This window comes from Ammospiza nelsoni, chromosome 1 (assembly GCF_027579445.1).
Source record: "Ammospiza nelsoni isolate bAmmNel1 chromosome 1, bAmmNel1.pri, whole genome shotgun sequence".
In the NCBI taxonomy this organism is placed as follows: domain Eukaryota; kingdom Metazoa; phylum Chordata; class Aves; order Passeriformes; family Passerellidae; genus Ammospiza; species Ammospiza nelsoni.
Genome location: NC_080633.1, coordinates 33,439,950 through 33,462,757, shown reverse-complemented (window position 1 = coordinate 33,462,757; position 22,808 = coordinate 33,439,950). Strand labels below are relative to the sequence as shown.

The following is a 22,808-nucleotide window of genomic DNA, read 5'->3' as shown; positions in this document are numbered from 1 at the left end:
AGCAGAGTTACCCCATCCCAGGGGAGAGTCCAGCACTTGTATTTGTTAAATAATGCTGATGGGACTTCCATCCCAGAACCATGGCAAGATGCTGTGATGCCACAGTGATAGGACAGGTGCAAGGATGAGCTTGAAACAAGAATTTTCATTGCTCTTGTGTTTGTCTTTTCTGAATATGCAATCTCTTGGATTATTTTTTGGCCAGGCACACTAGTGTAGCGCCCCTAATCAAGCAAAGTGAATCCCATTTGGAAGAAAAGAAGAGGTCCAGAAAAAAGCCATTCCTATTCCACAAGGTGGAAATTGCCCAGGTGGCATGTAGTCTATGTCTCCCCATTCCTACACTCACACTGCAAGCCAGGAGAGATTTTGGCCAACTCAGGCATAGAACCTCATGAGAAAGCAAATGAGTCATTGCAACTACATGTCCCATCTCAGAAAACCAATGTAGCAGTCAGAAAGGGAGGTTAGCAAGCTATTTCATGTTAGTAGCTACTTCATAGATACTACATCTATGATAATGACATCCATTTGCTGGTTTTGGACAACTCTCACAGTAAAATGTTACTGCAGGAGAGTTGCTCAAAGCATACACAGGTACCTAAAATCTGAAGGTGCTACTCAGGGGCCAAGGAGTGTAGCCTTTCCTCCATACTTAGTTTCTGTAAAACACAGAAAACAGGCAAGCAACAGGGCTACAGTAACCCCAATAGCATCAGTTTCACTATCTCCAAACATACCAGAGATACAGGCTAGATATTAATTAAAAGCTTAGTCTAGTGCAAATAATTACAGTGTAAAAAGCTGAAGTGGGCAAGATTCAAATGAAATATTTTCATGTTTGTGCTTCTCATAGTACTGGCACAAATTTCAGTGGAGAAAATATAAGAAGCTTAAATATACTCATGCTTATAATAGAATTTGTAAATAAAACGTCAGGAAGTATCCACAGTGAGAATTAATTAAAATGTAAGGCTTTTTCTAATGCCAGGAAAATCTTACTGACTGTGGCTGATCTTTCCACCTGCATTTCCATCCTTTTCACACTCTCATTTGCTCTCTGTTGTTGGTTTTGTTTTTTGGTGTGGAGCTGTTTTCAGACTCTTGTCAGTGAAAAGCACCATGCAGCTTGGCTGGATTCTGTGAGCCCTTTGGCATCAGGAGGACCTGAAAGTGATCCCAAGAGTGTAGAAATAACTCATTTTAGGGTAAAAAGTTGGAGCCTGTACCTATTTGAGGCATTCCCATAGGTCTTGTTGAGTGTTAGGTGTGTGTGGTAAGGAAATGTAAGAGCCAGGTTTTAACAGGGGGAAAAGCTCAGCATTCTCAGAAATTTTTAAGTCAGGCATGGGTGCTCAGCACTCCTCAAAATCCAGCCCTGCATGATGTAGATTTTGAAACACAGGATAATTTCCACACTGGAAGCATCTATGAGTTTTGATACTAGCAGTCCCCTGAGAAATCAAGACAAAAACATACCAATTTATTTGGATTTTACAAGGAAATAGAGCATAAGCTTTATAAATTTATGTGTTTCCTTTGCACAGAGGCCTTCCTACTGAACAATACCATGATGTCACTCAGCTGGCAAAAAAAAAAAAAAAAGGGATGTGTGTATGAATGATGAACTTTAAGTTTAAATTTTCAGTTAACCAGATTGTGAAGTTAGAGAATACAGCAGCAAACTGAATATTCAGTCTACTGTGATCATATGAAGTGCAGCTATGCTATGAAATCAAAGGGCCATGTTCTGTAAAAAGAGATTAGCTAGTAACAGAGGACAGCAAACACAGAAATTCAGTGGCATTGTGCCACTTCAGTTCAAGTAGCTCTTCAACAAGGATCTCTGAGTTTGCTTTACAGGTTGCCTATATTTATCAACTAGTAATACTCAAAAATATTAGCCTTTCCACTTGTTAAAATCCAGATCTGACTGAAGTACATGAAGTAATCATGACACCATATGTATTTCAGTCCATTTTTCTCATACATATTTATACATATGTATTTTTAGAGGAGGCTTGCCAGGGATTATTTTCCTCATTGGTCCTGTTCAAGAGGTATTTGAGTCAATTTGGGTGCTATGGTACTTTTGCAATCCAACATTTTGCCACTTGATGGCACCAGCAAAACACTTGATCAAACTATGCGGATTTTAGATTAAGGTAGTTTGAAGCATAGATGTAAATTCTTCAAAAAGAGAAAATAAACAACCTCTTCTATCAGTATAGATGAGTATATTAGAAACCTGAGAATAATTCTGTGATGATTTCACAGTTAACTGTAGAGGGCTGTGAGGTGCATTCCTCATGACAGGCGCTCGCCTGAATGGGTCATCCAGGGACACAGGCTGAGAGATCCCAGCACCTTTCCAGGGATTTTCTTCCTTAGCAGGAAGCAACCAGGGACTGCTGTGACTCTGTGCCCTTGTGTCAGCTGTATAAGGAGGAAGGAGATTTTACAGGAGTAGGTCAAATTCTGCCCCCGTACACACTGAAAAGTACATAACCTTGGACTCTGAATGTTTGATCAGTAGATCATTAAAATGTTTTCTCTGTTATTATGCACTCACATCTTAACCTGAAATATGCTGGGTCTCTAAAAATATTTTCATTCGTCCTAGTTTAAGCATTTTATTTCCATATAATGTTCTTTTTTCTTGGTCTTTAAAAAAAGACCTTTAAATTGGAGGAAAGAATATATCCTTGAAAGGAAAAAGTAAAACCCACACACAAAAACTCTTCCACGTTCATAGTCCAAGGTCTTTCAGAGCAAATATTCTTCTTGCCATCAGAAACTATTAAATGGTGACAGCCACATGGAACCTTTCCTGAAAAATGCACTCTGAGTGGTGCTAAGCAGACCTACCTGGGAGCTATTAACACCCAGTTTATTTACCTTATAGCCTGTGAGGTCTCCTTTGAGCCATTACTGTCTTTTGTGGGAAACTAATTACAAGGTATTTCCAATAACTCTTTACACTTTCATGGACCAGCAATGCCCTTGCCTTAAAGATGAGCACTATCTATCCTTGTGCAGTTTTGCACACGGGAATCAGTCACTGACTGGCTGCAGATGGGCTTTGCTCAGTGCACTGCCAGTGGGTCACTCACACATGCCCTCCCAGTCAAAGGCACTGGACAAAAGGAGTTGCCTCTTCACTTCTATAGGTGTAATGGGTCCTCAGATTCACAACAAACAAGACCACAAAAATTAAGAAAGGTGATGAAAAACAGGTTTCAGCTTCTGCCAAGAGCCTTAGTTATACACACACGCATCAGGCTAGACCATTAGCAGCTGTCCTCCCACAGACAAGCCACAGCAATACGGCTTCCAGTAGGTTTAGTGACAGCATACAATGAATGAAAATAGTTTTGTTAAGCTTTTTGGGTTGGTGGCAGGGTTTTTTGGGGTGGTGGTGGTTTTTTTGGGGTTTTTTTTTTTTTTTTTTTTTTTTGCTTTGTGGGTTTTAATATGGTTTTGCTGTTTATCAGGCCACAAAGTATTCACATTCCTCTGGCTGTCTCCCAGCTCCTTGACCCATGGTGGTTCCCAGATCTGCAGATTCCTGACCAAGCAGGATTTAAGGTTAGGCAAGATAAGTGATTGCCTCCCTATGCAAGAATAAAAGGCTGTAGAGAAAGGCAATTTATACACTTGAAACAATTTATTCTCTACTTGTAACTTCCTTTCTGTTAAAATTGGCAGGAGTGATGCATCTGATTCTCTTAATAATTTACAGAATACATGGGAAAGCAACAGGAAAGAGAAGCAAAATGTTCTCTGGCCTGATCTAGAAAAGAAGGTGAAGGTCATGAGGCTGCCCACGCTGCATCCCTTTCAGGCCAAAACCACACTTGAGAAAAGAAACAGATTTTTAGAGGCCCCTAGCATGTGTCAGAGAGTAGGAAAGTAGCACTAAGTGGGACACCCTCATGAAGGTCACACAGGTTCCAATGTCTCTCTTATTACTATCACTGCACAAGTGCCTCTCTCCACTTAAAGCTCTGCCATCACGAGGGAAGCTGCAGAACTACTGTGCAGAAGCCAGAGCGTCCATAAGGATATTCCCTCTCATGTGAAACTTGATTTATGCCTACTTTATAAAAAAGTGATTGAAGAGTGCTCATAGTCCACTCATTGCTAGGGAAATGGGATGGTGCTCATCTGCACAACTCCCTGGATTTTTTTCTGGGCCTTTCCAAACTGGGAGCATAAATCCTGCCACCACGAGCCTTGACTTCTTTTCACTGGACAAACTCCATATGCTCTGTAGACTGAACATAAAGGGGCAGATGATATAATACTGACCAACTTTTCTTCTGTGATAGTGGCAGACTCCACTAAAAGCAAAAGTCTAATAGAACTCCAGTGAAAACAGTGCTAAATTTTAAAAACTGCTAATATCTTGCTTACTTTCCAGAAAAAGCTCTACCTTTCCTCTTTCTCTTCTGCCTTCCATTCTGGGTGGCTTCAGGCCACAGTATGAGTATGAGTTTTAAAAATATAACAAATATTCAGAACAACCATATACCCTTAAAAATGCAAAACTTTGCTGGCTGTTACAAGCTGAGCTCAGAAACCTTCTCTAAATCATGGCAGTCATGAAAATGCATGTTCATCCTTATTTTATTGCTATCTTAAGTTTAGATGTTAAAATGAAAAGTGATATACAATGGTAGTTAAGTAGTTCTGCCATGCCAGAGCTCAAAGCAAATTGACTGTCGTTATTTATGTGTATGTGTATCAGCACTATGTCCAATTATTGCAGTGAAAAATGTAGCAAGTCACACTGCAACACAACAAAACGGAAATTGAAAACACTTCCTAGCATTTGTTTTCAATTCTCATTCTGTTACCATAATACAGCTGTAACAGAATGTAAATTGAATAGAAATACTAAGAAGTATTCTACATATCTACAGCACTGGTAGATATACAGTAGAAATAAATGGAAAATCAACTGGAACTATCTGTGGAATAAACTTTCAGAGATTGCTGGTCTGCATGGCATTTTTATAAAGTATGGCATTTCTATAAAGGCTTCCATTATGAAGACAGATGTGAACTTCGAATCAGAGTCCCAGTTTGTTATAAATGCAACAATATACAAATGGTTGCCAGAATTCAACACTTTAAGTCCTGTTATCTTTGTAGCACCACACATTAAAAGCAGATCTTTTGTTCAGCTCAGCTGAAGCATGAGTTATGCTGGCACAGCAATTTGTGAGATATCACACCTCATGTTGATTGCAGTGAGTCCCAGAGCATCACAGCACAGATTTCACAATGAAGTGCATGACTTGTGTATCTTGTATCAGAATGTGTGAATAAAATTGATCAGGCAGTTGAAGTTTATCTTTAAAACACCCGTGTTAGTATGGAAAGAAATAAGCACACGACTGTATTTAAACTCTTTTTTGTGAAGGGACTTATTTCCTCTTTGTAACTCTGCAACGCTTATTTTTATAGAGATCAATTCAGTGATGGAGTGGCCCAGCTGCACCCTGAGTCACAGATGACATGGAGAGAGCTTGGGTGCAGCTCCTATGCCACAGCTATGTCATTAACCAGGCTACTGAACAAACCCCAGCCATGGGAGGATAGAGCCCCTGCAGGAACTGCTAAGGCTGAAATGAAAGAATTCCTGCAGGGCTGATTAACATCCCAACTGTTCTATGTCCTCAAGATGAGGAAGGGGAGGAGCCTTGAAGTTACCATCACCTCCTGCTTGGAAATTAATCTGGGACATCACTCTTCTCATTGAGGAAAAGAAGGGGTTTTAGCAATATGCAGGTTTTGGTACACAGCTTTTGAAAAAACATTGTGTGACAATATACAAATAATAAAGCTTTAAAAAGGGCTCTCATCTGACAACATCTCCTACCCATTTACAATAAATACCCTTTGAAGCAAGGCCTGGAAGATAAGCCTTTCTTATGAAATACACAAAATTTTGGAGCTCTAGGTGAACTACTTAGATTAGCCCAGTAGTACTTCAGGCATTTGTTTTATTTTTTATTATACCAAAAAGAACCATTAAGCAAATAATTACTTTTTCAACCTTAGATGTTTTCTGACTTGGTAAAATTGTCAAGAGACTCTTAGCTAGGCTTAGTGATTAAATTCTTGCCCTTTAAAGTTAGTGGGTTTCTTTGCTTGCCTTGAAATAAATAAGTCTCCAAGGTAAAATATAAATAATGTATTAGCATAGTATGAAGAGGTAATTTCTCTGCAAGTATAAACAGGGTATGATTTTTGTTTTGCATTAATGATAAAAGGAATTTTTTAAAAATTATTTTTGTACTAATAGCACATACCATTGTTAACTAATATAGAGCTTATTACACAAAAGTCTAAGGAGATAGATTTTTTATTCCTTCACTCTGTTTTAAAAAGACATTCCACACATTACATGTTCCTGATGTCTTTTCAGTCTTTGGCACCCGGCAACACAAAACATTCCTCATGTAATGAATAGTGTGAGTAAGAACACTGCCTGCACTGCTTACACATTGATTTGTCCCTGACGTATATTGACTGCACCGATTCAGATAAAGGGTGGGAGATGCAAATGACAGTGGGTCACTTCAGATAATTCTTCCCTTACACAGGCTTCCCAAACCACCAGACACTTTGCCTAGGTACATTTTACCTGTATCTTACCTTTCCTTAATGAAATAAAAGGGCAAGTTGTTGTTCTCAGTCATAATTGCACAGTGCATGTTCCTTGGCAATAAGCAGCAGCAACACTATAAAGCACAAAAATCTCTCTATTGAACAAAGCATGCAAAGATTAGGTTTAGAAGATTAGCACTGTTTACTTAGCACACACACTCTCCTAACAAATAGTGATCTCACTGACTTGCCTATGGGTTAACTGGGTTTTCTTGGCTGTGTTGTTCATGGCTTCTTTACCTGATGTGAGTTGAAGTGTCTAAGAGCACCTACAAAGCACAACTTCTCTCTCATAAAGCAGATTTATGAGAGAGAAGCCTCAGAAAAGTCCAGCTTGGTGAGACCTCGTTATGTCATGACACACAGTTCCAGAAACTGAATTAATCTGGCTCCTGTACAAGACCATGACTTTGCTTTACACAGCAGCTGGGGGGAGGTGTTTGCTCTCAGCAAGCTGCTGTATGCAGTGGTGCTAAAGTTAAATGAATCCAAACAGGGATTCATTTAACAGCCTGCTCTTTCTTACTGGAATAAACTGCCACATTAGTTTTCCTCAGATTTCATGATACTCCTGATTTTATTAAGTCTTAAATTTCTATCATTAAAAATTTATAGCTGAAAAGAACAGCCACAGGAACATGGGCGCTCCATGAAATGCCAGTTCTCAGTATCCCATAAAATCTCCAGCTTAGCTTTATCCTCCTTCCTCACAGAAATAAATGTCATCTTAGAGGCAAGTTTTGATTACACAAGCACAAACTCAGTTACTATTAATTGGAGCTGTGCAAGAATCTTAAATTCCCTTAAGCCACATAAAAGTAAATGAGAATCAGTATGATTGATCATGTAAAAAAGCTGCAAGGGCAGCATCATTGGGAATTCTTGCTTGCAGGGTGCGAGAAAAAGGGGATTAAAAAACTAAGATATCACCTTTTTGATTCTCACATCTCTCCCCGTTTTTGCAAAGTGTTATATTTAATCCAAAGCTCAGTGAAATGTGATATAAGGAAATTTTCTTTCTTTCTGTCCTTCTTCCTGACAACTTAAACTAACCCAAGATCATTGTGCCTGCCATTTTCCCCCTCTTACCCCTACCCTACACACATTTCTAGGTGCACCATGTTCCCAAACTTCAGATCACTTGAGGGTTGAGACACTGGGGTCAATTCAAGCAGTCATCAATCTTTCTATCCCAGTATCTCTAGCAAGACTTTTGACCTGGTTGTTCTGAGGAAGACCAGAGGCAAGAGAGAACTCCACTGGTTTACCCTTTATTCTTGAAACTTACCTAAAACCACTATGGCAGCTGGGACTCATTTCTGCTGAAGTTTAACAGAATCTGACTACACCAGTGGTCAAGGTAAGCAGTTTGGCCTAAAATAAAGCTGTATGTGCTGATAGTTGCAGTCTCAATGGAGGATGTCTCAGCACTGAGAATAAAAGCAATTTGTGGCCCCTTGTAGCCACAGAAGCCAAGAGAGCTATTAGCACAGCTCCCATTCCGCACAAAAGCTGATGGATCTCTTCGTGTGTCTGATATCTTCTGCCAGACAACTAACTCTCCACAGTTCAAAACAGGGAAAGAAAAATGAAAGAAAAAAATCATCAGTGGGACACAAAAGTAGCATTTTTTGAGCCAAAGTCATGCCTGCCACCTGCATTGGGGTCAACAGAAATACCCATGGAACAAGAGCTGAATGATTTAAAACATTTTATCACTACACAAAGAGTAGAACAAGATCCAGAGAGAAAAAACAATTCTTCCTATCCCTTATGAAGCCTGAGACGAAACCCTGGACATTCACCATTTGCAGAACACTATGAAAGTCATCATGAGGTGCTTGTTTTTAACCCCAGCAGCATCTTACCCTGAGAGTGTTTTACATCAAATATTAGAGGAAAAGGGCATGAAATTATTGTTCTTAACTGACAGGTACTATGTTTCAGAAGACTTCAAAGATCATCTTTGTGAACTGATGAGGAGCACTTGGCAGCTACTGACTGCACAGGGTTAGGGGGAATTTGGGACAGGAAAAAGCCAGCACCTCTGTGTGCCATGGCAGTGCTTGTCAGGAAAGGTTTGACAGCAACGGTTTGAAACACAAAAAGCACATGCTGGCGTGGATAAGAAGCTTTTCAGGAAAGTAAAAGCTGATAATGTTAAGTGGGAGGTCAATTTGCATTAATTAGCTGCCATTCCCAGTCAGTACAATGCTGTACTGTTATTTATATAATTAGGTATATGAGTGATTTTTAGTGAAGTATTTGTCCATCCAAAACCAAAATCCTGCCATAGAATATGTAATGCTAGTAGTAGTAATTTTTAGTCAGTTTTCACTGATCACTGGTCAATTTAAGAAACACTAATCGTGTGGAGGTGGATTTACAAAGCCTATTTTTGCACAACAGGAGGATCATCAGAGACCAAAATCTATTTCCAGCAACGTTTAACAGGTTCAGAATTATCAGCTAAGGGGACAGTTACCATGGGCACTAGGGAAATAGTTTAATTTCATTTGCTGTTCCCTCCCTATGTTTTGACTTTCTCAGAGACTGGGACACTCCAGTTCTCATGGCCGAAGGAGAAATCCCTGGTTAAATACAGATAACCCAGACAACAGCCTGGTGACTTTTACGAACAGTTGATTGTGCTTAAAAGCTTTGGGTCTTTTCCACATCTCTCCTTTAAACTCATAATATCTATTATGTAATTAATGCTGGCAGCATCACTGTGAGGTAAATAAGGGAACAAGAGGCAGAAGGACTGGAGAAAGAAAAAACAGTGACAGAAACAGGGTTGGAACTAATTCCATTGCAGTTTCATTTTTAAAAGACATCTAGAAAAACTTAGTTATTCCTGATGGTGACATTAGGAATTCAGAATGAGCATCACAATTCAATAAGTTTTAGAGTCTGCTGTTCCTGTTTGTAAAATCATGCACAGAAAATGAAATAAGAACCTTCCCTGCTGGTGTGTGAATCAACCCAGAGATCCTGCAGTTGGCAATGGCAAGGTGGCCTTCTGCAAAGGCAGCTTTTTTCTGGTATAAGATCGAGCTCTCAGCTGCCTGTCACCACCTCTTCGCCTGAGACAATTAGATTTCCAGATCTAGTGCTGCAGATGATCATGTAGAGTACTTCCACTAAGACTTCATCACACATCATTGGGTTAACTGATGCTGATAAAATAGCTTATCTGGTCTAATCTTGCTGATTTTGTACCAAAAGAGTGAGCTCTGTTTGCACATCCATCAGCCCAGTTTCCAAAGGCAAAAGAGACATTAGCAGCAGCTCACAGAAAGCACCTCTCCCACCATCACAGCTGTCTTTATAGTGAGCATTCATCTACAGCTAAAAATGCAGATCCATCTGTCATTCTGCTCCATGCACACACTGTTTACAGATGTGGCAATGGAAACAACAGGCAGTTCATTTTAAGGCAGTTTATAACTGTGACTACGACAAAAAAAGCTTACAAAGCTTTCCCTGCCTACCATATGTGACTACCATGAGAACTTGGATTCCAAGTTATTTGACCCAAGTTCAGCACAAGTACATACCTGTTGAAACTTCCAGTTGAGTACTAATACTGCAGCAAATATATTTTCCTCCCACCAGATTTAAATTTTATTAGCATTTGCTAAACAAATAACTGAGGGAGAGGAGGGTTACCACAGCTTATTTCAAGTCTTTAAAATAGTCTTCCCCATACAGCACACATATTTATTTTGCACCTTAGCTGTTTCTTCTTATCCTTTGGCTTTCCAAGTTTGAAGAAGAAAATGGTCAAATATATTATCCAAATCTAAACATTATCCAAAGATAGTGGCCCCTAACCCCATTTTAAAGAGCTCAAATATAACTTTTCTCCAATTATAACCAATATGCTACAAAACACTGAAAGGGCTCTGAAGATCACAACATACAGTCAGGTCTTCACAGGTAAGCAATTTTTATTAAATTAATTTAGTTGGGATAGCAATGTGAGACCACAAATTTTTAGGCCCTAAATTACTCAAAGACACTGATTTTTTGTCATTTAGTAACAAAGGACACATAAACTGTAAATTATCTGAGGCTTTTCAGGGGGATTGTGCATTAGTCCTTATTTTCCTAACCCATAAAAATGTGTGACAATAAAACATGTCTCTGTTTAGGAAGAGTTCCAATATATTTCCTTATATAAAAGCAGTTTGCAGATTGGCTGAACAACTAGGTGGAGAACTAATAAATACTGAATTTGCTAAGAATCTCACACTTCCACCACAAGTAATACTGGCAGGAGTATTATCAGAATCAGCTGACAGAACTAAGCCTTCTCTTTGACAATACTTAAGCACAGGGCAAAGCTCACTCCAAAGCAGAGGCAAAAGTTCAGAATACTAAATCAGTCCTGACACAGCAGGCTGACAGAATGGATTAATGGCTTCTTTGGGGTTTGCAGAAGGGGAAGTTACTGTGATTATCTGCTTACTTTTTATCTTACTCTTTTAAGTCGGCACCAACACACAACAGAAATTCAAAAGACCTTTAGCCTTGAGCAGTATGTGTAACAGTGTCCATAAAATGAGCTGGCAGCTGTCATGTGAATGGGGACAATCAGGACAGCCTGACTGAACTCACCAATTTACTATCCTTATTGCATTATGTGTTTGATAAGTGACTTATTACCATTGCAGACTATTGCTTCCTTACTAACCATACCAGTTCAAGTTTGGCAGAGTTTCTATGATTCCATTCCCATGAGTGATTTGCCTTTCTTCCTCCAGGGTGCATCAATAACACTGGCAAATTCTATTTTAATGCCAAGATTTACTCTTAAGGATGTATAAAACAGTATTGAAAAACTGTGTTTGTTGTCTTCAACACTTTTTATATTCTCTGTGACCTGTATAAAAGTGAAAAGATATTATCTGCATTAAATGTTACTCATGCAAGCAGGGCATAATGTGGTATATAAGCAGAGCAAATCAAGTTGAGAGTTGTTTTGCTAACGCCTCATTACTTGTGATGGCTTTATAGACACAGTTCTGATTGATTGCAGCTCTAAGCAATTGTAACTGACTAAGCAATTCTGCAGGTAAAACAGAAGGAGCACATTCCTGCTCTGCTGGCTTTATAGCACCTTGTCCTAGGGTGAACTACACCAGAACACACTTCCAGATTCAAACTGCATGGACTTACATAAAGCAGGGCAACTAAGTAAGATGCTGTCATTTTCTTAGTTATAGTCCCAAATGGCCCTGGATAAGAAGTTCCCAGATTGTCCTGCTTTTCTTCTATTGGATTAAAACAAATCCAAGTAAGGAAATCCCTTCTGATTTACATTTTACATTTTCGGATGCATTTACAAATTTCTGATAATTGAATCTCTGTACCTGAAATGGAAAAGATGTCTAACTTTTTTTTCAGTGTGATGAAGGAAAAAAAAATGGCTTGCTTTATGACTTCAAAGAACACTTTCAACAGTTTGTCTCTGGAAATGAAAATCCAGACCAGCACCTTACATAATTCAAAACTGAGCAGTTTTATTGCCCTCTGGCTTCCAAAGTGTGATTGGCAGAGGCCTATCCTGGGCCATGGTGATTTACCTGAACAACACTCATCTACCTAAAGCATACATATGTTGAATATCAAACACTGACATTGTTCAGCACAGTAACTGCTGAAGTTCATTCTTTGGCCATGGGACTCAAATGTACTTTATGTTTGAACAGTTCCTTTGGCTCTGCACCAGCATCTAAAGCCTCAACAATGTAAAGGATTGATAAAGGTTAACAGTATGTGAGCAGTGGATCAAATTGTGGTTGAGAAAGCTAAAAAGTCACATGCAAGTGAGCATCCTAAAAACCACCTGCAGCTGCTCCTAAAAGAACTTAAAAACACACTAATTCAAGTCACCATTTACACGATCACTCATTTGAGAAGACAGATGCTTATAGAAGAAAGAAAAAAGCACAAGACATTTATACCCATTTATATCTTATGCACCAGGGTGGAAAAGAATATTTAGTTCTCCAAAGTATAAAGAGTGACTCTGAGTTCCCTATAAGACAGAGCAGTAGTGAAGGTCTGGGCTGTTTCTCTTTACTGAGTGACCTCTAACTGTGCCTTTTCAGGGCAGTCAGGGTCAATGGTCTGCTAAAATAAGCAGTCCCTGCTAAGAGACATAGATGGCAGTATAAATCCTGCTACGTTCTTCATACAGAAACACTTCTGCTGGTCTGTCACAAGTGACACCTCCTGAGGGGTGAACTGCATGCTTACTTCAAGGTGAACATCCCCATTAATCAATTCTGCAAAACAATACTCCTTCAGAAGCCTTCACCTGTACTCAGCATTCCCACTGTTGTCACCAGCTACTAAGGCACAAAGCTGAGTGAAATAAAAAGAGCAGCCAGCCTAGGTCAGCAGTGCAAAGTGACAGAAAGCACAGACCAGAAATGGGATGTCAGCCAAGAGCAGGACACTCTGTCTCAGAGATGCTACCAGAAAGTTCCTTATCTTGATTCAAGCCCCACAATAAACCACCTTCTGAAAATCACTGATGTTGCAAAAAGAGGCATTGTAGAGGTGGCAGCTTTCAGGAAGGCCCAAATTTGAAGCCCTTCCAAAATCTGCATGTTCACTTTCCTATGAAGACTTCAAGCCCAGATATTTGGATCAACATACAATATTGAAAAACCCAGTTAGCCTAAGTAAGCCAAGCTTGCCACTGGCTGTTAAGCATGAAGAAAGTGGAATTTTGTTGCACAGACTTTGCCATCAAGAAGCATGTCTGCCTGCATGGAGACCAGAGGATGGGCCAAGAGAGATAACACTGCCTGAATGGATCCCCAGCTGTGAAGTTCCCCAGCTCCAGACAGGGCTGATGGAGCTGCAGCATTCCCTCTCTATGACAGCAGCACAAAAACATGTACATGATTCTCTAAAAGGAGAGAGAGAAAATCCTCACAGATAACACTACTGAAAAAGACACAAGAACTATGGTTTCAATAATTTTTTTATTTCTTTAATTGACAATTTTTTTTAAAAATGGAGTAACAAATAAAAAGAACTTCAATACAAATTGTCTGGCCTTTCCCAGGGAACCATAATAAATTCAAACAGTAAAGAGAAGAGCAATTAGAGTAGCCCAGGACATGTGCAGACCATTTTAGAACACTAGAAAAGCTTGAGCTAGAGGCCATGAAAATATGACTACTCTAGAGAAACACATTAGTGGGAAAAACACTAGTTTGGAAAGAGTTGGTTCATTAAAGGCCAAATGGATTAATAAATGAGCATTACAGTCGGACTGGGAATAAACTTAGGGTGGGTATGACAAGATGATTTTTAATGTTCACAGCATGGAGCTTCAGGAATAGCTGAGGATCAGAAGAGGCTGAAAGAGGAGGATCAGAATAGAGGCTGCTTCCATTTTTGAAAGGAGCCATGACACAGTTGCCAACAACAGCTGGGGACCAGCGTCACTGCCCCAGTAAGGCCCTTTGCAGGCCCTCCCAAACAGCAAACTTCCACCTGAAAAGGATCCTCTGCTACTCTGCAGAGGGTCAAATGCCAACAAAGACAGCACTGCTGCACACACACACATGGGGACAAACATGATTCTTATGAGCCATGGTGTCTCTGTGCACAGAACATTCCCAAAGTCTCCAGCTCTAAGGCTGACCGGCCTCTCCCAACACACATTCCTATATCAGACTATTGTGGCCTGTGTTTCACACTCTACTCTCTCCTTTTTCACTCATTGTCTGAGGCAGGAATGTTTTAGAGAACTGGAAAGGCCACAGAGACTATTTAAACTGAAGGGAAGTCTGGTAGAGGGAGAGTGAGATTTAGTAGTCCTGCCAGGGATTTGAAGAACGTTTAGGATGAAGTAGGAAAGCTACCAAAAACATGCAATCTGTTATTAGGAGTCAGGCCTAAGTGGCTGAAAGTGATAAATATAGTAGCCAGAGATTAATAATGAGCATTAACTTGGGGGTTATAAAAAAATTAATACAAAGAGATAAGGAAAGAATAGTCCTGCTGCCATGTTGTGGTCACAGAGCTGTTTTCAGTTCCTGAGAAGTGTGAACAAAAATCAACTAAACAAAACAGTCCCCAAATACAATATATTTAAATATCTAAAGTAATTTTGTAAATATTTTTGAAAATAAGGAAGCAGCAAAGGAAACTTTTGTGGAACACTATCTCATAATAGTATGCAAAGAATACACTTAAATTGCTATTTTCTGTGTGCTGACAGATTTATGATGCCGCTACACAGATTTCAGGAACATAATATTGGAGCAGCTTTTTCAGGAACAGCTCATATTGGTTCAATGCATTTCTTAAGAAGCTGCAGCCAAGTGGGGATTAGAGAAGCAGAAACTGCACACAGACATTCATTAGGGGCTTTTAAAACTTTAAATAAATGAGGAATTATTCAGTCATTTCCTAGAGTGAACATGAAGAGGGAGCAAAATACCATTGTGCTTTTCACTGAGAATTTTTTCATTGCATTCTTTCAAGCTGTCCCATCAAGGAATCAGATATATTTCCCTCTCCCTTCAAGCAAATCACCAGAGTTCAGGAGACTGGCAGGATCATACCCCGAATACAAGGCTCAAACAGAACATTGCTTCCAGCTAATCCTTATCAACTGAACTTGCCCTTACAAAAAAGAGATACCAGCAAAGAATCATGGCACAAATCACTTATGACTTTATTCATGTGTGAGGTCCTCAGGAGGTTAGCCAGGACACAGTGCCCCAGCAGTGCACTATTTTCTGGGCAAGTATTAAGAGTACAAAGGGCTCCAAGGCTACCAAAAGGATACAACTAAAATGACATTGCAGGAGTCAGAGAACTTATTTTCCACTAGGAGAAGATACTCACTTTCTATCCCACCTTCACATATTTCAGAAACAAGGAGACTTTTAGCTGTTAAAACAGAGGTGATTTATGCATTTATTAGGACACAAGGAGAGTACAGGAGAGCATCTAGAGGACTTTGCACAAAAATAACCAAGCAGCATAATAACAGCTGAAATTTAAAAGTGAAGTATGAAGAAACTTACTGCAAAGATCTGCTCATGACAACTCAGCCATAAATGGGTTTTTAGATGGTTGTTACCTCATGGAGCAAATATTTTAAAATAAATGCAGACCTCTGCCTTTTGCTCTGCCTAGTACAGAATATTTTGTTACTTGGATATCTTGCATTTAGTTTTGTTCAGCACACTTCCTAAGTAACAAAAAGCAAAAAAGTTTGGGAATATGATAAAGGCAAAAGGATTGACATAATTTTTTTAAAAGCCTTAGAGATATGTCCTAACATCATAAGAAAAACATCATCCACCCTAGCAGTTTGGATTAAGTGTTCTCAGAACTCTGAAGCTCCATGCCTTAGGATCATAAACTCATCCTGAGTAGTTTACTGTGTCTGCAAAACATCCAGCATTCATCACTGTCAGAAACAGCACAAAACCTCTAATCTGGTCTGATAGAAAACCTGACACATACCTGAAGTCTGATGTAAAAAGAAGCAATGAAACTGGGCTATTAAAATCTGGTTCTAAAACTACCAGCCAGGTGATTACTTGGTGACCAAACTCATGAAAACTTGACACAACAGGCAGCAAAGATCCTTACAGGGAGGAAACCCGTCTGTCCACTGACAGGAACACCCCATGTGTTCCACCACCTGCAGGAGTGACTTCCTCTCTAGGAAGAAGACAATCCATGAATGTGTTGTCTTGGGACTTGGTCAGGCTTCACATTCAACAGAGGCCTCACAGCTCTGCAGAGAGCTGGGTTTACATTACAAGAATTAAGCCTGCCAAAGCACACCAATTCCCTTTCTGTCAGAGAGCGGATAGAAATTCACCAGTTTATGGCCTTATCTCTATTTATGTTATAAAAGGTTTCTCCTTTGAAAATTCTAAGGTGAGCAAAGCTTTTCTTTTTAAGATTCTCATGTGATTCTTGGGATCACACTAGTGCTCATATTTCAGGCAAGGTTTTCCTGTCTGGCCTATACCTTAAGACACAAGAACTGCATAGGCTCTGGTAGATTACATTAAATTAGCATCATTACATAAGGAGACCAACCATACAAATCTCCTTACAAAAGGACTCTTAATTTTAAGCTTTTCTTGGGGCTAAGTTGATGCTTTGGAGACTAATCTCACAATGTGTGAATTTAGGCTGTTGCAGAGGTACTTCTCACTCGACAGCTTGGATTATTCAGAAGACTATATCCTAGCTGATCATGTAAGTGAGAGGACAATAATCCTTGGCTCCCACAGATAAACAAAGCAAATGTGTTATCAATGTAACTAATTATCATCCCCTCCAAAGAGGATATTCCAGAAACTTTTTCCAACAGTTTGATTCATTACAAAGAAAAAAAATATGGAAAATGGGGTAGTTTTGACCAACTAATTGCCATCCAAAAGTTGAAATTGAGGCCAGTAAAAATTACTGTTATCGTAGCATGATTTTTGTCAGATGAATCAGACAATGTTCAAGGACATTTATTATACCTCTATTATTTTAAGCTTTCCAGTAAACTGTGGCAGGCTCCACAATAGCATGAGACTAACTCTAAAGTTAAAAACATAATGGACTGGATAAAAGAATATCCTTTCATTTGCCCTTCTGTTACTGAAGCCCTAAAGTTAATTTTGAAGCTCTATTCCAAAAGAAAAAGTTATGTCCTTAAGAAAAGCTGAATCTTTCAAATGTGAATGTCCTTCTTGGTTAACTTAATTAACTCTGTCCTTGAAATAAAGAAGTTTTTTTTTTAACCTACTTTCACTATGTGAACTGGATTATAATGATTCAGAATTATTTTCCTGATAGTAAACCAGAAGTTGATGCAGTTCCATCCTAGGACAAGTCTTGCATTCAGTCCTTTTTTGCTGTTCTGTGCTTCAGAGCAAATTACCCCAACTTAATGCACTTATGTTTCATACTCACTACTCCTCTGTACTCATTCAAACAAGATGGCTCTGTTGTGTCACTTTAATCAAACCATCATCTTATGACAGAGAAGTTGTATCCCACACATCGTATTTTAAAGCCCAAGGATATTTTTCTGTGAGCCCACAGATAAGAAGGCATCTATCAGTAGATGCAAACAGCTACTGGGGCAAGTGCTTCAGCAGGGCAACCCCATATCTCCACACAGTAAAGGCAGGTATTGAGTCAATGTGCTCAGTTTGGGGTCTGTGTTTGCTTTAAGTGACAAAGTGTGACTCTGAACCCTGGATCTCCTTATCTGCCAGGCCAGATGAATGACAGAGACTTCTACCTATCCCAGTCCTGGGTCGCTTTATCATACAATAAATGGCTGCTGAATAAATCTTCATGCCTGAGGCTTAGAACCACAGCATCACAGAATGGTCAAAGTGCTTTGCAATTTTCACACCTGTTAAACTCATCAGTAAATTTATCACTCAGTAAGCCATGGCATTATAATGGTTGTGCGATTGATTCAGCTAGGAAAGCTTGGCAATCTCCCAGCTTCCCACTCTGGCTGGATTGGCTGCTGTCTCTCCCTGTGCCTCCTGTAGTTTGTTTTTTTTACAGCTCACTGTGATGCTGAGCATCATTGCTTCACCCTCTGCCTAAGTGGAACCTACAACATCCTGGCCAGGCAATTCTCATTACTTGGAACTTAAGAGACATTCTTACGTCCCTTAGTGCCAAGTAGTTGCTTTCACAGTTTAACAAAACTCACTCTCCAAAAACTTAGGAACAGAAGCAAGAATTCCAAGTTCTGCTTTCCTCTGTCAAGACAATTCTTTCAACTGCCACTCTACGCATTGGCTGTGGAAGATATTTTTATGTCCCACTTCCAAATAATTTGTCTTTATAATATAGGAATGGGAAAATACATCAGCAGTTCTTTTAAATGTGGGAATAGTTTTTTCCTGTTCAATTATGGCAATTAAGCATTGAATGCAATCTAGATACTCAAGTCAATGTTATATTTGTCATTAAAAAAAAACCCCACAATATTGTCAGAGACAACTGCACAAGGAATAAATATATTGCCACAAGAAATTACTAAAAGCAGTCCTTAAAATAAAACCAAGAATTGTTTGGTAAAATATTACACAAAAGCTTTGTCTTAAGAAGGAATACAATCACCTTTAGGAACTGCAGCATCTCAGAAACTGCCCTTGCAACTATTTAAAGCAGTAGCAAAATTGGCTTCCCTGTCTTAGACTGTACAAAACACAATAAACAGTAGAGATTAGAGGCACACCATTCATTAGGCATTTTTATTTCCTTTTGAGTCTCTAATGCTTTTCAACTTTGTTCCCTTTCTGTTTGGGTATACATGTTCCTGTCTTTCCCCAGAATAGCCTGTAAAAGACATAATAAACATAAGGCCAGCTGTATATTCCAAGTGACAGGACATGTCCCATAAATGTGTTGGAAAGTAACCCTAAACCCATATATTTGCCACTGTGGAATATTCCTTTCTGAAGGATACTAGCATAAAAAACTTTTCAAGCCCAGCCCAGAATAACTCTCATCTTTTTAAACTGGCCTATGCAAAACCCAGGAAGAGATATACCTTTCTCCCAAACACTTCCAAAAGCAAAAATCAGAAGAAAGAAGAAAAAAAACCCTTCAGGTTTTCTGAACTGCTTCAATACAATTTAGAAATCATAATGGTGCAAATCAGTCAGTACTGCTCTGTGATGGGGTAAGATTTATGACTCAGGTCATAACTCCAACTCTTTCTTAAAACCAGCTCACACCACAATGCATCCAGCACAAATCACACACTCCCCATTGCTGGCACAGTCTGCTGATAACCAGCAACAGCTCAGGGTTGTCCCACTTCCACATGGTAAGGGGATGAAAACGAGGTAGTCAAGCTGCTCAGGGATGAGGTGATGATTTCCATAAGAAATGTGTTCTAAGTTATTCGTCAAAGACCAAACCAGAAGTTTAGCCAGAGTGGAAAAAAAAAAAATCACACTTTCTCCTCAGTTCCAGTGTAGGTCTATAATTCAGGGCAACATTTTTTCTTTCATTTGCAGTGTCCCTTTTAAGGAGATCTGGATGCCTCTTTTGACATACTTTATTTGTTATTGGACTTGACACATTTGGTTTATTTTTCCTTCCTTTGGGACAGAATTACATAGAGTTACACATGGAATTCTGACTGCAAAATAACTGTAATTCCAGTGTGTAATGGCCTGAGCTAGGAAAGAGTATTCCAGGTGTAACCAGAGTGAATAACTGAAAGACTAAAATATGAGCCTTCTAGGCAAACCACACCAAGGCAAACAGTCTAATGAATGTTAATGTGTGTAAAGTATAGAGCACTGAAATTGCACCCCAAGTAATTTTCATTTACTCCAGCAATTCAAACCCACAAAACCAGAAAAGTCCTGCCTTTGTCTTCAGTGCTGCCTCTCAAAGTCCCACACCACGCTCTGCCCTACACAGAAAGCCAGATGCAGGATTTCACATATATTTCATACATAACTGCAACGGATGTTGCCGATGCCACATTTAGCAGAGAAGGCAAAAATGTCACTATTAGTTTGTCCTATCACAGAACATTTCAAAAAGCAAACACTGGGCACCTTGAACAACATCCTTTCCTGCACCTTCTACGTTACTTACAGGTCAGTTCTAACCACAGTGTTGCCTCAGAATCACCCTTAGTAATGCCCAAGTGGCCTCAAACAGATATGAAAAATCCTCTCCAATTGAGATACCTCTTTTTACTGGTGAAAACACAGCCCTAAGCTACTATCTTGTTATATCAGAACCTCTGCTTCCAGTATTAATACAGTAAGGGAACCCACTAATACTCTGTTTGCATCATTTACACCTTCAGGAAAGAATATTATATCATGAGTGCATCCAGTTGTCTTGAATTAAGCTGCAGTTTTCAAAAAAAGCTTCTTTTTTCTTGGAAAAAAACTAAAAAAAATATTGCTACAGTGTCCCTCCACATCAGAAAGGTTAACTGTGAAACACAACATGCAATTCTCAGCATGGAGCATACATATTTAAAAGGCAAAATGCAACAGAAATTAAGAGAGCTACAGATGCCTGAAGTGTGTGTTCTGTGAAGAAAGGGAGAACCTCAGAATAGATGTCAGCACAAATCAGTCCACAACAAGTGCTTAAAGAGGCTTAAGAATTCACACTGGGGCAATTTCTTAGAGCAGCTTAAAAAGTGCTTTCAGCTCCCTTCTTCTTTGCAAATAGAAGAGACATGATTTTATCACGAGTCTTGTGATTTTAAGCTACATCTGGCCCTTGGAATCATCTAAGACACAGAAGCCTTACTAAATGAAATTCAGCCCCTACAATCATGATAAAAAGTCTAAAAACAAGAGTGAAAGGCACAATGAAGGTTCAAAACCAAAAACAAATACAAGAAAGAGAGGATGCCTTTAGTTTATAAAATAATTTTTTTCCAGTCAACCTCATAATTATGGGAGTCTGACATGATTTGAGGTTTGAGTTGGGCAACAACAGCAGAATTCAAGATCCTGATTTAAAGCGGTTTCATTGCACATATTTCCTCACTTTTCATGAAGTACATGAATTTATCTGTATATTGTAAGCAAAACAGTTTTACTGTGGCCAGTGAGCTGTCAATAAGATTACAGCATAAATTGTTAAAAGTTTAAGAATGCATATTTTGCATGTACCTTGTGATGAAGTGTTAAAACATGCACAAAACCTGTGTCTTGTCTAAACACCATGAGCTTTGGAAGGCAATGCACTGTCTGAACTAGGAAGTGATGATGAATGGTCTTGTGTATTATATACAAAATTCTGCCACCAGAGGAACCCGTGATGTATTTTTACAGTCCTCACTCCTTTCTGCTTCATGTTGACACTTCACATGAGCCCTGCCCCATAGGCAATTACAGGGGCACACCCATACCAGTTCCAGGACAACATAAAAGCACACACAGAAAATAAATGTTTTTCCAGTGCCAGACAATAGAAAATTCTGACAGTTTTGATGTCCATAGTTAAATCAAACAGTTCAACTCTTTTGAATACTGGACATTATTACATTGGGCTTTTCCAACAGCTCTTCCTCCTCCTGGCCAAGCAGAGTGAGATGGCAGTCATGTCTGGAATTCACCATTCAAATTCTGCTTGGAAGGCCACAATGAATATTGGCATGTCCTCTTTGAGCTTGCACCTGTGGCCCACCAGGCTGAGCCTGGGCCATGGCATTTCCAGCACCAGAGGGACTGAGCTGAGCTGCAACCTGGGGAGCAGACTTTCTGAGTTTGTCATCTCTTTTATGGCAGCAGAGTTTTATTGTTTAATATTGCTTAAGTTTTATTGTTTAATAAACAGGTTCTTTCCCACTTTTCTCCAAAGAAGTATTTTTCTGCCGGATCAGTTGGGGGGAGGTACCAATTGAATCTGCTTTCCTTGAAGAGCCCCTTTGAGGGGTTCTCTCCAAAATTTGCCCTGAAGCAGGACAAATACATCTAGTGGACTGGCGTTTGGGATGTTTCCATCCCTCTCAGTGGCAGTCCCTTCAATAACCCTTTCTTTTTTGTCAGAGCAGTGTGGCTGTGGTGTCCCCTGCAGATGGAGGATCCAGCCACACGCCTGCTCCTCTCCAGCCCCTAGTGGGGCCATGGTGGCAGGCATGGGGATTCTCCAGGGGGATTTCCCCTCACTTTGGCTACTACAACACTTCCACATCATTACTCCCTTGGCTCCCCTGGAGAAGGTTTTAAAATTCATGGACAAGCTAATGCAGGGTCTGGAGCACATGCCCTGTGAGGAAAAGCAAAAGGAGCTGTGGGTGTTTATCCTGGAGAAAAGGAGGCTCAGGGAACACATCCTCTGTGCAAGTGTCTGAAAGGAGGCTGTAGCCACGAGGGTCAGCCTCTTCTCCCAGGCAGCCAGCGACAGGAGAGGATCCAGTCTTAAATTACCCCAGGGAAGGTTCAGGTTGGACATCAGGAAGAATTTCTTCCCAGAAAGAGTGATTAGACATTGGAATGGGCTGCGTAGGGAGGGGGTGGAGTCGCTGTCCTTGGCGATATTTAGACAGGGCACTGCGCTTAGTGCTGTGGTATAAATGACAGGGCGGTGTTCATTCCATAGAACGGACTCGGCGA

General features: G+C 39.7%; 1 protein-coding gene across 1 annotated transcript; it reads left to right on the top strand.

Annotated features, from left to right (window-relative positions):
* Positions 1-1,536: 1,536 nt before the first annotated feature.
* SPMIP4 (sperm microtubule inner protein 4) lies at positions 1,537-13,639 on the top strand (the record flags this gene model as incomplete). The annotated part of the gene is given in 8 exon segments (XM_059490133.1): positions 1,537-1,610; positions 7,737-7,921; positions 8,031-8,038; positions 10,501-10,522; positions 10,525-10,620; positions 12,798-12,814; positions 13,250-13,301; positions 13,452-13,639. Coding segments are annotated over 8 exon segments (642 nt in total), but the record flags the coding sequence as incomplete, so codon positions are not given.
* Positions 13,640-22,808: the final 9,169 nt, after the last annotated feature.